The sequence below is a fragment of the Platichthys flesus genome, chromosome 14, assembly GCF_949316205.1.
Source record: "Platichthys flesus chromosome 14, fPlaFle2.1, whole genome shotgun sequence".
In the NCBI taxonomy this organism is placed as follows: domain Eukaryota; kingdom Metazoa; phylum Chordata; class Actinopteri; order Pleuronectiformes; family Pleuronectidae; genus Platichthys; species Platichthys flesus.
Genome location: NC_084958.1, coordinates 21,225,359 through 21,238,653, shown reverse-complemented (window position 1 = coordinate 21,238,653; position 13,295 = coordinate 21,225,359). Strand labels below are relative to the sequence as shown.

General features: G+C 40.6%; 1 protein-coding gene across 5 annotated transcripts; it reads left to right on the top strand.

The window, feature by feature from the left end:
* Positions 1-228: 228 nt before the first annotated feature.
* Positions 229-12,787, top strand: LOC133968002 (nucleolar and coiled-body phosphoprotein 1-like). 5 transcript variants are annotated; one of them, XM_062403780.1, is made up of 39 exons: positions 229-349; positions 431-478; positions 1,147-1,215; positions 1,399-1,458; positions 1,540-1,608; positions 1,744-1,815; positions 1,897-1,968; positions 2,060-2,116; positions 2,742-2,795; positions 2,886-2,942; positions 3,148-3,219; positions 3,301-3,369; positions 3,568-3,630; positions 3,724-3,792; positions 4,151-4,222; positions 4,316-4,384; positions 4,527-4,598; positions 4,685-4,750; positions 4,840-4,893; positions 5,380-5,445; positions 5,551-5,604; positions 5,682-5,756; positions 5,940-5,987; positions 6,077-6,154; positions 6,256-6,309; positions 6,446-6,511; positions 6,784-6,861; positions 6,968-7,027; positions 7,168-7,248; positions 7,345-7,389; positions 7,777-7,863; positions 8,109-8,165; positions 8,276-8,365; positions 8,510-8,560; positions 9,149-9,190; positions 9,892-9,969; positions 10,084-10,123; positions 10,516-10,567; positions 10,792-12,787. In XM_062403780.1, the coding sequence occupies exons 1-39, from the start codon at positions 347-349 to the stop codon at positions 11,747-11,749; spliced, it is 3,327 nt and encodes a 1,108-aa protein (XP_062259764.1). In that variant the 5' UTR covers positions 229-346; the 3' UTR covers positions 11,750-12,787. The 5 variants fall into 5 exon arrangements, with proteins under 5 accessions (XP_062259764.1, XP_062259765.1, XP_062259763.1 ...); XM_062403781.1 differs by having other exon boundaries at positions 1,144-1,215; positions 6,077-6,145; XM_062403779.1 differs by having other exon boundaries at positions 1,144-1,215.
* The last annotated feature ends 508 nt before the right edge of the window (positions 12,788-13,295 follow it).

Below are 13,295 nucleotides of genomic sequence, written 5' to 3'. Positions count from 1 at the left end.
CACACATTTAAAAACACACACTGGTTACACACAAAATCACAAACACACACAGGTTACACACAAAATCACAAACACACACAGGTTACACACACAATCACAAACACACACAGGTCAGACACACAGGTGAACACCCACACAGTTATCCAGGATAGGGGGAGGTCTCTGATCCGCCATTTTTATATTTTTCACCGAGGGGGAGGATCTTTAACTTTTCATCCCAGCGGCTGGAAGCAAGACTCGAGTCGGGAACAATGTGGAGGAAACTAAGCTCCTGGTTCCTTCTCCTCTAGCGTCGCTTCACCTGCAGGAACAAGAAGAAGAAGAAGAAGAAGAAGAAGAGGAAACGATGGTGAGTGAACTGACAAACTTCTTCTCCTCCTCCGGAACGAGCTGCAGGTGATTCTTAACAAACCTCCTTCGTCTCTGACAGGATCGATACAACGACCTGGATCTGGAGTGTGATGGAGGAGGGGTCGCTGTGAGTACACTGTACTTTGTATTACTGTCAAGTCAATACTAGTACTTCTACTGTTTATGTTGTGGTGGGGTTTGTAGTTTTTATACTGTGAGGTCATGATTATTAATACTTTAATACTCCAATTTCACGAGTATTAATACTTTACTGCCTATGTTGTGATTGGGTTTGTTGTTTTGAATACTCTAATGTCATGAATATTAATACTTTAATACTCCAATGGCGTTAGTATTAATACTTTACTGCTTGTGTGGTGATGGGGTTTGTAGTTTTTAATACTGTCAAGTCATGAATATTAATACTTTAACTATTGTTAATGTTGTGATGGGGTTTGTAGATTTTAATACTGTCAAGTCATGAATATTAATACTTGGATACTCCAATGTCATGAATATGAATACTCTACTGCTTATGTTGTGATCGGGTTTGTAGTTTTTAATACTCTAATGTCATGAATATTAATACTTTAAACTTCTGATTATTTCATGGGTATTAATACTTTACTGTTTATGTTATGATGGGGTTTGTAGTTTGTTTATCCCCCACAAATCAATTAATAACATGTTTTTGTGTATTTGATCTCAATCTGTGTGACTTGAAGTTTCATTGTTTATTAGATATATATTAGTTTTAATGAGATGTTTTTCTTCCTCTCCTTCACTCTTCAGGAGAAAGCAGCGTTATTCGGTGGGATTTTCAAGAGATCGACCAAATCTGCATCTCCACTTGTCCAAGACCAGGTGACCTTGTACTTTGAATATTTGCTTTATTAGATTTAACGTCAGAAATGAGCCACTTCACTGTAGAGTTGAAAACAAAAAAGAAAGTTAATGACTAAAATATTCAGCAGGTTTATCAAAGATTAATGTTTTTTTGTTTAAATGTATGTCATCACAACGTCATGTTCTGTTTTGACATCACAGGACAACTTATCAACACACAGTGAACTTTCAAACAGCAGCGAGAGTCTGAACAGCAACAAGGTGGGAGAATGTTTGTGTTTAATTTTTTCATTCAACACTTATGTAATTATAAGTTGGTGAAAGTGTATTATTCATGTTCAGGAGAAAGGAGGCGGGTTGAAAGGAATGTTCAAGAAAACGACCAAATCTGCCAAACAGGCTCAACCACAGGTTTGTAGTGTCTCTTGTTTTCTATACTTAATAGTATAATATTCAACTTTTCCATAGTATACTGTAATTAACCTGTAACCTGAGTACTTCAAATGTGTTTTGATCTGTAGTTAAACTTGAGTTGTGTGTTGCCAGGCCTCCCTCTCTTCACAAAATCCTGATCTCTCTGCCAGTAGTGAGAGTTTAAAAGAAAACAAGTCATCGAAGGTGAGCTCAGTTTCTACTCTGTGATATTCTCATGTTATTCTCTGAAACTAAACTTTTCTCTGGCCTGTTTTTATCCTGCAGGACAAACCCGGTGTCCTGGGTGGGATCCTGAAGCTGACTCACAGACCAGGGCATGTCCGGAGGCCGTCACAGGTGAAACCCGATCCTTATCGGTGAAATACAGTTATCACATGACTCCCCTGGTGTTGTGTTATGAGGCTGACAGATCATTTCTGTGTTTCAGGATCTTTTAGAGAGTGAACTCTCAGTCAGCGAGGGAAGTCAGTCTGAAAACACTAAGGTGAGTCTCACCAGATACCACAATATAACAAAAAATTAAAAAAAACATAGTAATTATTAACATGTTACAAGGTTAAATTAATAAATACATAAAAGCAAAGTAATGACACGTAGACTTAATGTGACATTTGGCTGTATATTTTCCATTTTTCCGACTATCCTGACTCCCTTCTGTTTTTTAAGTTACTGCTTTTACTGAATCTTTGAAAAAAGATAATTTAAACTTATAAAATGATAAAAATATACAGTTTACATATATGATACGTTGCCTAAAATTAAGCAAATTAAACAACGATTTCTTCGCTGTAACAACATTCACATAAATTTCCCCCAAAATCATTTAGAAAACTTGAGTTTATTAAATTTGCATCACATCCTGAGTAAAAACATTTATTTATAAATGTGCAGAGCTCATCACGTTGAATGGAACGTTTGCAATGTGTGTTGTTGTTGTTTTTGTGAGCGAGGTTGAACCTGCATCCATCAGCACTTTGCCCCACAGCCCTGGCTCGAGTGTTGATCCCCCCCCCCCCGTCCCTCTGACCGCTGCAGCCGCTCAATAATTCAGATGTTCATGTTTGGTCAGATATTAAAGTAACTCATGATGTGATGTCTTCTCTCTTCAGGAGTCGGGTGGGATGTTGAGTGGGATGTTCAAGAAAAAGAAGACACAATCTCAGGTGAGAGTCGAGGATCTGACTTGTCTTAAAAACACGTGTGACGTCGTTAGTAGATGGAATTAATCATGGATGCTGGTTTCTGTCCTTCAGGAGGATTTGACTGCAACAGGCGACAACGACAATGTGTCTGTAACTGGAAACACTAAGGTGAGTTTCTTTCAACTCTGTAAACTCTGTCAACTTGTCTCTTACACCTTCGAGAGATTCTAATGCTGCTCAAACACTCAAGTTAGTCAATGGATGTGTGTCTGTGTCGAGAGAGTGAAACCTGGATGAAAACCAGAGGAATGCTGCTCCGACGGAAAATCTTCTTCGACTGCAGTTTTAATATTATTTCCATTCTTGTTTCCAGGAGTCAGGAGGGATGTTCGGTGGAATGTTTAAAAAACCTCCTAAGCCATTGGGAGCGAGGACAGAGTCTCAGGTGAGATTTGAGCGTATCATTCGTCTTATTTAACATTTTTGTCGTTGATAATAATACTTGACGCTTGTTTTTGTCCTTCAGGAGGATTTTACTGCACCAAGCGAGATCTCAGGGAGCAATGACAATCTGTCTGCAACTGGAAACACTAAGGTGAGTTTCTTTCAAGCCTGTGAACTCCGTCAACTACATCTTTGAGAGATTCTAATGCTGCTCAAACACTCAAGTTAGTCAATGGATGTGTGTCTGTGTCGAGAGAGTGAAACCTGCATGAAAACCAGAGGAATGTTGCTCCGAAGGAAAATCTTCTTCATATGCAGTTTTAATATTCTTTCTATTCTGTGTTTCCAGGAGTCCGGTGGGATGTTCAGTGGAATGTTTAAAAAAGCCCCAAAGGCAAAGACACAATCTCAGGTGAGAGTTGTTTATCCAACCTGTCTCCCTTTAACTCTGTGTTACTTTATTAGTTGAGGATAATGATTGTTAACGCTTGTTTTTGTCCTTCAGGAGGATTTGACTCGGCCCAGCGAGCTCTCAGGGAGCAACGACAGTCTGTCTGCAACTGGAAACACTAAGGTGAGTTCTGGTAAAGCCTGTCAACTCCATGAACTACTTTTGTACAGTTTAACACAACCGGATTATAATCTGTAAACACTAAACTGTAGCATAACATCCATTTTCTAACCTGAGTGTGGTTCGCTCAAACACTGGATTATAGCTTCTATAGTTGTTTAACAAAGGTTTCCTGAGGTCAACTCCTTGAAATTAGAGTTTGTGTGTTTGTGTTTTGTAAAGTGGGAAGGTTGAGATAAACCTTAAGGCTTCAGCTGCTGTGTGAATCGCTCAGAAAAAAGAAGAAATTTGTCACGAAAATCCTCCACTAGAGGAAAATGCTCTTAAACTGTAGTTTAAATGTAATGTTTATTTTTACCAGGAGTCCGGTGGAGTGTTCGGTGGAATATTTAAAAAATCTCCAAAGCTTTCTGGAGCGAGGACACAGTCTCAGGTGAGATTTGAACGTATCACTCATCTTATTTACCATTTTTTAATATTATATAGTCATTGATCATAATGGTGGATGCTTGTTTTTGTCCTTCAGGAGGATTTGACTGCACCAAGCGAGATCTCAGGCAGCAGCGACAATCTGTCAACTACTGGAAACACTAAGGTGAGGATTCTTCAAGGCTGTAAACTTTCTTATCTGAACAAAGCATTCATTTTAACTTCTAGAGGTAGTTAATAAACTAAGCTTGTTCCTTTAACATCAGGACCCATGAGAAACTGTTTGAATGTCATCTTTATTTTTCTAGGAGTCCGGTGGAATGTTCGGTGGAATATTTAAAAAATCTCCAAAGCCTTTGAGAGCGAGGAGAGGGTCTCAGGTGAGAGTTGTGCATTTCCCATTTAATTGTGCGACATAATTTGGAGATGATAAATGAATTTGTTGACATTTCTTTGTCCCCTTCAGGACGACTTGGACGCCCCCGACGAGTTCTCAGGCAGCAACGACAATCTGTCTGAGAACAGCACCAAGGTTTGTGAAAGTCATTTCCTGCATCCTCAACTGATAACTCCAATCATAACTGTAAATCACGTGATCGTTAATGTTTTTTGTTTTCTCAGGAGAAAGGAGGAATTCTGAGTGGTGTGTTCAAAAAGAAAGGTGCCAAGTCTCAGGTGAGATGGAAGTTTGAAGGTTTTAATAGGTTAACAAGTATTAAAGGCGTCAAAGGCTACACTGGTTTGCACTTTGTTCTCAAGATTGAAAGAAGTCGTGATAAAATCCAGATATCGCACTGGGCCTGATTTTAAAAGTGTGATTTGTATCATCTTTAGTTAAATTCAGGGGTCTGCAAACACTCCAGTATTCAGTATTGGTTGTTTTATTTGTTTTTTTGTAGTAGTTTGATTGTTTTCTTCTTAAAAACTGCAATATTTTGCAAACGTATTACTTACTCAATCATGTTCTTCCTGCTCGTGTTTCAGCTCACTGGCTTTTATTTACTCAAAACAAAATCTTTTCCCAGAAGTGTTATGATCTTAATCTACTCATTTTATAAACAAATATATTCAAAGGTTTGATTTTATAATTTGGAAATGAAACATGAGTGTTTCCTTTTTCTTTTTGCCATTATGAGAGTTATAGTATTTCACTGTTTGCAGGATAACTTGTCTCTGGAGGTGGAACTCTCTGCCAGCAGCGACAGTCTCTCAGAGAAGTCTTCCAAGGTAACGGATGGAGTCTCAGTTGTAACATTAACATTTACCTTTAACGCTAAAGCCACAGCTGAAGGCGTCGGTTTGAAACCTAAAGAGCTTTGTCTTCTCCCTCAGGGCGGAGCCAAGAATCTGAAGAACCTGAAGAATCCTTTCACCTCCTCGTTTCAGGTCCGTTTCCCAACCAGGAAGTGGTTCGTGCTGTCGATTAGTGAAACGCTGATAAATATTGTTTTGCTTCCTATCAGGAGAAAGAAAAGTCCGAACCCTCAGGAGGCTCGAATGAAGATATCTCCACCACAGAGAAGCCCAAAGGCAAACAGGTGGGTTGTGTACCAGAGTCACTGAATCAAGCTTTATCAGTTCGATCTGAGACTTGAAGCTGTAAACGATAGTAAAGAGTTTTTTCACCCAAAGCTGAATGTATAAGTTCTGCTGTGAGTCAGGATCAGAGCCCTGATCTGTTTCATTAAGTGAAGAGTAACAGTGTCTCTGTCCTGTTTCAGAACGGTTTGTCTGCGATGATGAAGAGCACGTTCCACCTCGACAAACGGGTGAGATGTCCTTTCATCACGTGATGTAATCATCCACAGAAGATATGAAGCTGGTGATAGTTTGATTCACTCATTATCTGCATCCACAGGAGAAGGACTCTGACTCTGATGATGAGGAGACGTCAGAGAACGAGGAGAGCCAGCCCGGTCACAAACATGTCTGTCAGGTTTTCAATTGCTTTTATTTACTTCAGGTTCTTTGTTGTCGTTCATGTATTTAATCTTTATTTTAATTTTTTTATTTCCCTCTAATTTCTTTCTCATTCAGAATAAATTTACAGAGGCGATGACCAAGCTGAACCCGTTTCGACCTGCAGCCAAAGTGAGGCTGATTTAGATTCTGATGTTTTTTTTAGAGCTCGAGAACTAAGGAACTTTTCTACCTTTTTAAATGAATGTGACTCATTTACTTTCTGTTGATATACTTTCATCTTTCATACCTGATGTCTTTTGTGCAGAAAGACGCTGAAGACACAGAGACGCTCAAAGAGAACGAGAAACTAGAGGAAGAAAAGTCGAAACCGGTCAGTCGAACTACTGTGTCACTGCTGAGTCATCGTGACCACACACACACACACACACACACACACACACACACACACACACACTCGTTTGTATTTATATCTTAGTGAGCACACTACATTCTCTTGCCCCTTGCCCTAACCTAAACCATCCAAACTAAAGGCTTCTTTTGTGTGCCCCCCCCCCCGTCCTATTGCACAACACACTGTGACTTTATGTGACTTTGTCTGTGTGTGTTTCTGTTTGTCTCTGTGTGTGTTTGTGTCCTTGTCAGGTCAAAAGCAACGCGATCCAGCGAGAAACGAAGGAGAAGAGTGAATCTCTGGTGGCCCGACCCAAACCAACTGCAGAGGTTTGAACTCAGTGGAACTCAGCAGCTGCTGCTCAGCGACATGTGGTTCATGTTAAGCTTCTGCTCTGACTCCTCCTCTGTCGGTCTCTGACTCTTTGTGTTGCAGGAAATGAAAAGGACATCCACACACGATACAGTGAATCCAGGAGGGGCCGAGGATCATCAGGTTCAGATTGCACTTCCCATATTTACAAAACATGCAGATATGCAGGATGTTTGCTGTTTGTTACATTTAAACATTAGGCTCATTAGGCTATTTTGTTAAAGTTTCATAAGTGGTTAAATATATTGTTTTCTCCTCCGAAGGACAAAAAGGAAATGACCTCCCGGCAGAAGAAGGAGAAGGCTGCGGAGACTCCTGTCGTCCCTGTGCGACCGTCAGAGGAGGTGGAGTAAAGCCTCAGTGGCTGTGTGTGTCTGTTTGGAGCTGATGTGTGTCTGTGTGTATCGAAGTGTAACAAAACTGTTCTGGTTTGATGACAGGAGATGAAGAGAGCAGTGAAACCAAAGCAGAGCATCAACCGTCAGGTACTGATGTGTTCACACAGTGAAAGAGTTAGACTGGATATAAAGCTGATACACAGGAGAGTATTCCTCGACCACTGTTCCAAACACTTATGACTTTATGAACAATTTATAGATCATATTTTAAATAAACTGTTCCATGTCGGCTGAGGTTTAATGACGTGATTTGTTGTAATAGTTACATAAACTCACTTACTTTCCTTTTAAGAAATATAGTCAGAGTTTCCCGCTAAGGTGTCCATTCGTTATAAAATGGTTAAATTTGTTGTTTACATATCTATTATTAGCTGTTAATAACACAAGGACAATATTGCACACAAACATTTCAATGCAAACAAACTTTGCTAAAACATGAATCATTTATTAAATGACTTGTTTACTTTGCTGCAGAGCCGCTCAGACGATGAAGGTCTCAAACCAGATGAATCTGCTGAAGCCAAAGACGGAGATGAGGTGAATCCTCCAGAGAGTAAAGCAGTAAGTTCACTCTTCACTGTGGGACAGAGTTTTGTTTGCTTATTGTTTTGTGATGTTGAACAATCCAACGCAAGTCAAAGAAGTGTTTGTCGTTTACCTTCTTATGGTTTGAATCCACAAGTGCAATTTGTTTATCTTTCAGTGACAAGAGCTGATAGCAGTGAGATCTAATATCTGAGATCTGAGCCTAGAGGCAGTTGTTTCAGTCAAATTCAATCCACTGATGAATGAAATTTTCTTTACAGACCAAAGTGAAAAAACCCAAGCACCATAACCCGTTCATGTCTCGTGCTGCATCAAAGGTACAAGACAGTGTTTTATGTTTAATTCATTCATTCAACAGATTTTAACAAAAGCTTAAAAGTGAACTTAATGTACAAATGAAGTTTTATTCTTCGATGGTTTGTTTTAGGCTGCATCTGATGATGAAGGACTGAAAGAAGATGAATCTTCATCCAAGGAGGAAGAGAAAGACGAGGAGCTCAACGAGAAGAAAGAGGCGGTCAGCTGAACTCCTTCCGTTTCATTTCTGCCTGTTGAAGTTGGAATATTTAGTTTTGATATTCATTGGAATCATTTTACTGTTATTGCAGCTTTTAAAGAACATTTTAGAATTTGAGGTAACGCTGCTTTGTTTTTCTTTCAGACCAAAGTCAAGAAGCCTAAGCGTCACAATCCCTTCATGCCACGGGTCAAGGTAAACCTCCAACATGGGACTTGTCCTAACTTGTCTCCTCCCTTGACAACCGTCCCTGTTTGTGTTAACACTGTCAAATAATTGTGGTTTTATAACACAGCAAACCACAGAGTAGCAGCTCAAATCCCTGGAGAGGAATGTTCTGTCAGACCAGCAGAACAGATCTAATGGAGGAAATGAATCGAAATAGTTTAATCTCTTTATAACTTTCAATTTGTTTCTTAAAAGATTGACAGAAGAAAGCAAAACGCTGCTAAGAGGAGTTTGTGTCTGTCTCGGCTCATTTAGTTAGTGTTCAGATCTCCACTCGTCTCTATCGTCTCTCTCTCTCTCTATCGTCTCTATCTCTCTTCCTGATGACTTCCTGATTCCTCCTGTTGTAATGTTCTCATGGTTACAGTAACATAGCGGAAAGTGGAAACACAATTATTTTGCAAGGGGTTTTGTAACTTGTTGTTTTGGAGCAAACATCAGACCAAAAGCAAAAATGTATATTGATATGATAAGTGTTTTAACTGTTTGTTTGTGTGTGTGTGTGTGTGTGTGTGTGTTTGTTTGTGTGTGTGTGTTTGTCTTCATCTGTTTCAGACCAACGTGATTCAGCGGCCCGGGCAGGTAGATGCTGAAGAGGTAGAGTAAATTAAGATAGTGCATTTGATCTTTTCCTTCTCCTCTTTTACTTATATTTGTGTAGTCGCCTCTCTCTCTCTCACACACTGATCATTTCTCTAGAAGCTCATTATCGCTGTTTCTGCCTGACGCGTTGGAGTCTTACTCATCGTGGTTCAAGATTTCAAAAGCTCTGTTTCAGTCAGCTGACTCTTCCTCTCTGAAAACAACGTCTGTCTTGCAGTTGTGCAGCGAGTTTGTCCCCGGGGCTCTGGTCTCAGCTCCCAGCAGAGATGATTATAGCCGACCTGCTGCGTTGTGTAGTTGTTGTTGTTCCCCTGCTAACATGAAACCCACCCCCCACACCTTCACTCAGAAGTCTATGCACCGAAGATGAGACGAGATTAGGCTGCAATGTGGCCAGACTGGTTTCTCCGCTTCCCTTTTCAACGCGTCCATTCAGGGTTTTCGTTCTTTTTACTTCTGCAAAAAAACAGAAGGAACAAGTTGTCGTGTTAAGAATCGTCTCTTCCTCGTCTGAATCCAAACACGCAGGATAGAAAGAGAAACAACATACAGGATACTTAAGATGTGTTATTCTCTGCAGAGCCAGAGGTTTTGTCTTAACTCAGGGTTTTAGAGACTGTATATGTTTTACATTTGTATTATATTATATAGATATACAGATAGGTGTTTAAGCTGTATGGTTTCTGTTGTCTCAGAACGATGGTGCGAGCCGCTCCCTGTTCGACCGGCTGGAGGATCTCCGTGTTGACCCGTCACAGCCTGAAAACCCTCAGGTTCATATCTAAAACCAAAAATATATATATAAACAAATCACCAAATGTGTATGTGAACACAGTCTGATGCATGTTGATAAACGTACAATTACAAACCCTCATGTTATCTTCCAGGGTGTGGAGGATCTCATGGAGTGGTGGAACACGGTGGAGCGTAAGTGACGAATAAGAGAATTCAATGTTTTTAACTTTACTTTGGTTTTTCAATGTTTTTAACTTTACTTTACTTTTATTTGGTTTTGTTCTGAGGCTTTTATTTCCATCTGTAAACAAACTAAATGACTAAAAGTAGGTGGACAACAAAGGTTTGAGCCAATAAATTCCTAAAAAAATTATTTTACTTACAGCACAACAGTTCAGACGGAAGTTTAGACTTTAAGAAAACGTTCACTCAGAAAGCTAAGATCTGTTAGATCGGTGTCGGGCCTCATCAGTGCTCTAATGGAAGAAAAGTTTATTTCATTTATAATGGGCATCATATTCTGGTGTACAGATATTGGCCTGGTGATGTTAAAGCTAATGATTGTTTTATATTTCCTTCCTCAGAATGGGAGGACGCACCTCAGGTGGAAGACATGACGGAAAAGGAAGAGGCCAAGTATGTGAAAGCTCTCACATGCATTTCACTGCATCTCTTCACTTCACCATGTTTTACGTGTTATTAACCAGATAAACCAAAGTTTTGAGGTATCCACGTCTACACTGTCTTTCATGGACCCAGTAGAACCAGTAGTCTCCTTCTGGCTGGATCACGACTGGATAGCAAAGTCGTTTTTAGATACGGTGACTTCTCTGTGATCCTTTTCAACCTTCTCTTCTCAGGGCGTTTGCTCTGACGGCCGATAAGGTGCAGAAAGGAATCCGTGTGTTCAACAAGCTGTTCTCAGAGCGCGCTGAGAGTCTGTGGATGCACGTCATCAGCCTCAACGGCCTCGCCGACGGCTTGGACAAGTTCAACAAGAGAACCAAGATCGCTCAGATCACCGGCGGCTCCACCAGCGCCATCGGGGGCATCGCCACCATCGCCGGCCTCGCTCTGGCCCCGGTCACCTTCGGAACCTCCCTGATTGTGACGGCGGTGGGACTGGGCGTGGCCACAGCAGGCGGCCTGACGTCAGCAGGCGCCGGCATCTCCAACCAGGTCAACAACTCCATGGACCGCAAGAAGGTGGAGAAGATCGTGCAGGACTACCAGGAGAAGATGATGGACTTGAACAAGTGCCTGAAGTTCATCAAGCAGGGAATCGAAGCCCTGCGCAAGTTCGACCTGATCAAGATGAAGAAACACGCGTACAACCGGGACTTCCCTGTGCTCAGCAGCAGTTTCTACGAGGACGGCGCCATGGCAGGAAAGGCCATCCTCATCAACGCCAACGAGATCATGCGCGTGGTTCAGATCGCCAACGTGGCCGGCAGCACGGCAGCCAGGGCGGTGCAGATCGCCAGCATGGCCACCGGCGTTCTCACAGGACTCTTCGTAGGTATGGACATCTACTTCGTGGCCAAAGACTCCAAAGAACTCAAGAAAGGGGCCAAGTCGGAGTTCGCCGCCAAAATCCGGGAAGTGGCCACGCAGCTGCACGACGGTCTGGTGGAGCTCAACTCCATCCGGGAGGAGCTGCAGGCGACCACACCAGAGGGCGTCGCCGAAGAGGAGAAGGCCGATCTGGAAAGCAACAAGAAAAAAGAATATAAATATAGTTCAGATGAGGAGGAAGATGAAATCGACCGCATTAAAAAAGCCATCAAGAAGGATTATGAGAACCGGGAATATGTTTGAACTAGGACTGGCTCGGAACTACAAGTGTCCAAAGAGGAGGCGTCACTCCTGAGGAAAAACTGTTTTCTAAAACTTGTTCTTTTCGGGTATTGTCTGCTCGACAGCTGATCAGCATTTTCTCTAGAAGGAGGAAGTGAAATTTGTAGTAAATAAAGTAGATAAAGTTTCATATCTGTGCCTTTTCAGAAAGTGGGATTAAAAATGTTAGTTCAATTGTCTATTTTGATAAAACTGTTTTAGATTTATCAAAAGAAACAACTACAGAATATTTACTAGACTTTATTTTTTTGACTTGTAAGAATCAAAGTTTGTCGGTTCATGTCGAAGCACTGGAGCTTTCACTGACCAGTGTGTGTGTGTGGGGGGGGGGGTCGTGTAAACTCAGTGGGAGCTGTGCCTTTCTTATTAATAATCAGAAATACAGTGTAATGCAGTGGAGCATCAGTTTGTTTCATGAAGTTGTGTAGTTGTGGTGAATGAAACCACTTCACCTCATCAGGTGCTGCAGGTTTTAGATCGGATGTGGGATGTTCACGGTTTGTTTGGCTTAATGAGAATAACTCATTTTAAATATTATTGATTTAATATAATAATAATAATAATAATAAGCTTTGTTTAAATCTGCCGGGCAAAAGGGATTTATTTTTACAACAGTGCCAATCCTTTGTAAATGTAGCTGTGACTTTATTTCTATGCACATGGAAAAAGATATTTCATCTCATTAGGTTTTAGGGGAATAACTGAACTTGCACATGTTATTAACCTCATTGTTCTGATTTGTGTTATATTATTTTGAACCAGTGTCAAATTCTAATTTACCTTTTCTGTCCAAACTTGGTCTTAGTACAACTAAAGTGACAATTTATAGAATGCACCAAGCTAAGAGTTGTGTCGTCTGTACTGTTTGAACTTCATATTTATTTATCTTCAGTCTCAATCTGGGTTGATCTGGTTTTTGGTGAAACCTTTTTAAGTGCAATGAACTGTAGAGCTTCATGTGTCATAAATGTAAATTGTTAATAAAAAGTCAGAAACACACTCTGTGCAGATTGGGAGATTCTTGAAATGAAAGTGAACAATGTACTTCTCCCGTTACACACACTTCTTGAGTTTGTATTTATGAAGTTAATAATTTTCTGTCTAGAGATGGAAGCAAATCACAAATTGTTATTATTTTATTTGGATATGAAGACGGAAACTCGAGATAAAAGGACGCAGGAGGATTTCCCTGTTCAGAATCTAGACTCAGCTTCATGTTGACTTGAGCAGAAAAAATGAAACCGAATCAAAATGACACAAAGCTGCTGGTCGAGGTTTGGAGAGGAAGCCATTGTCCTTCAACCACACCCAGCTGTGATGTCACTGTGTACTGACTGAACCCATGAGTCAACGTTACCATCACTGAAGCAGCGTGAGAAGATCTAGTCTATCTAACTGATAGATTCATGATGAATGTTGTGAAATAGTGAGAACAAGTGACATTTAGTTAAATCCACAGTTGAAAAGTTTACAATAATAAAAGTTAAATTGCTCTTTAGCCTTCAGA

Bases quoted from the DNA above. Each gene is read 5' to 3' on its own strand.
- LOC133968002 (XM_062403779.1), top strand. The intron at 1,969-2,059 runs GTGAAACCCGAT...TCTGTGTTTCAG, and splicing joins ATGTCCGGAGGCCGTCACAG to GATCTTTTAGAGAGTGAACT. The intron at 6,512-6,783 runs GTCAGTCGAACT...TGTCCTTGTCAG, and splicing joins AGGAAGAAAAGTCGAAACCG to GTCAAAAGCAACGCGATCCA.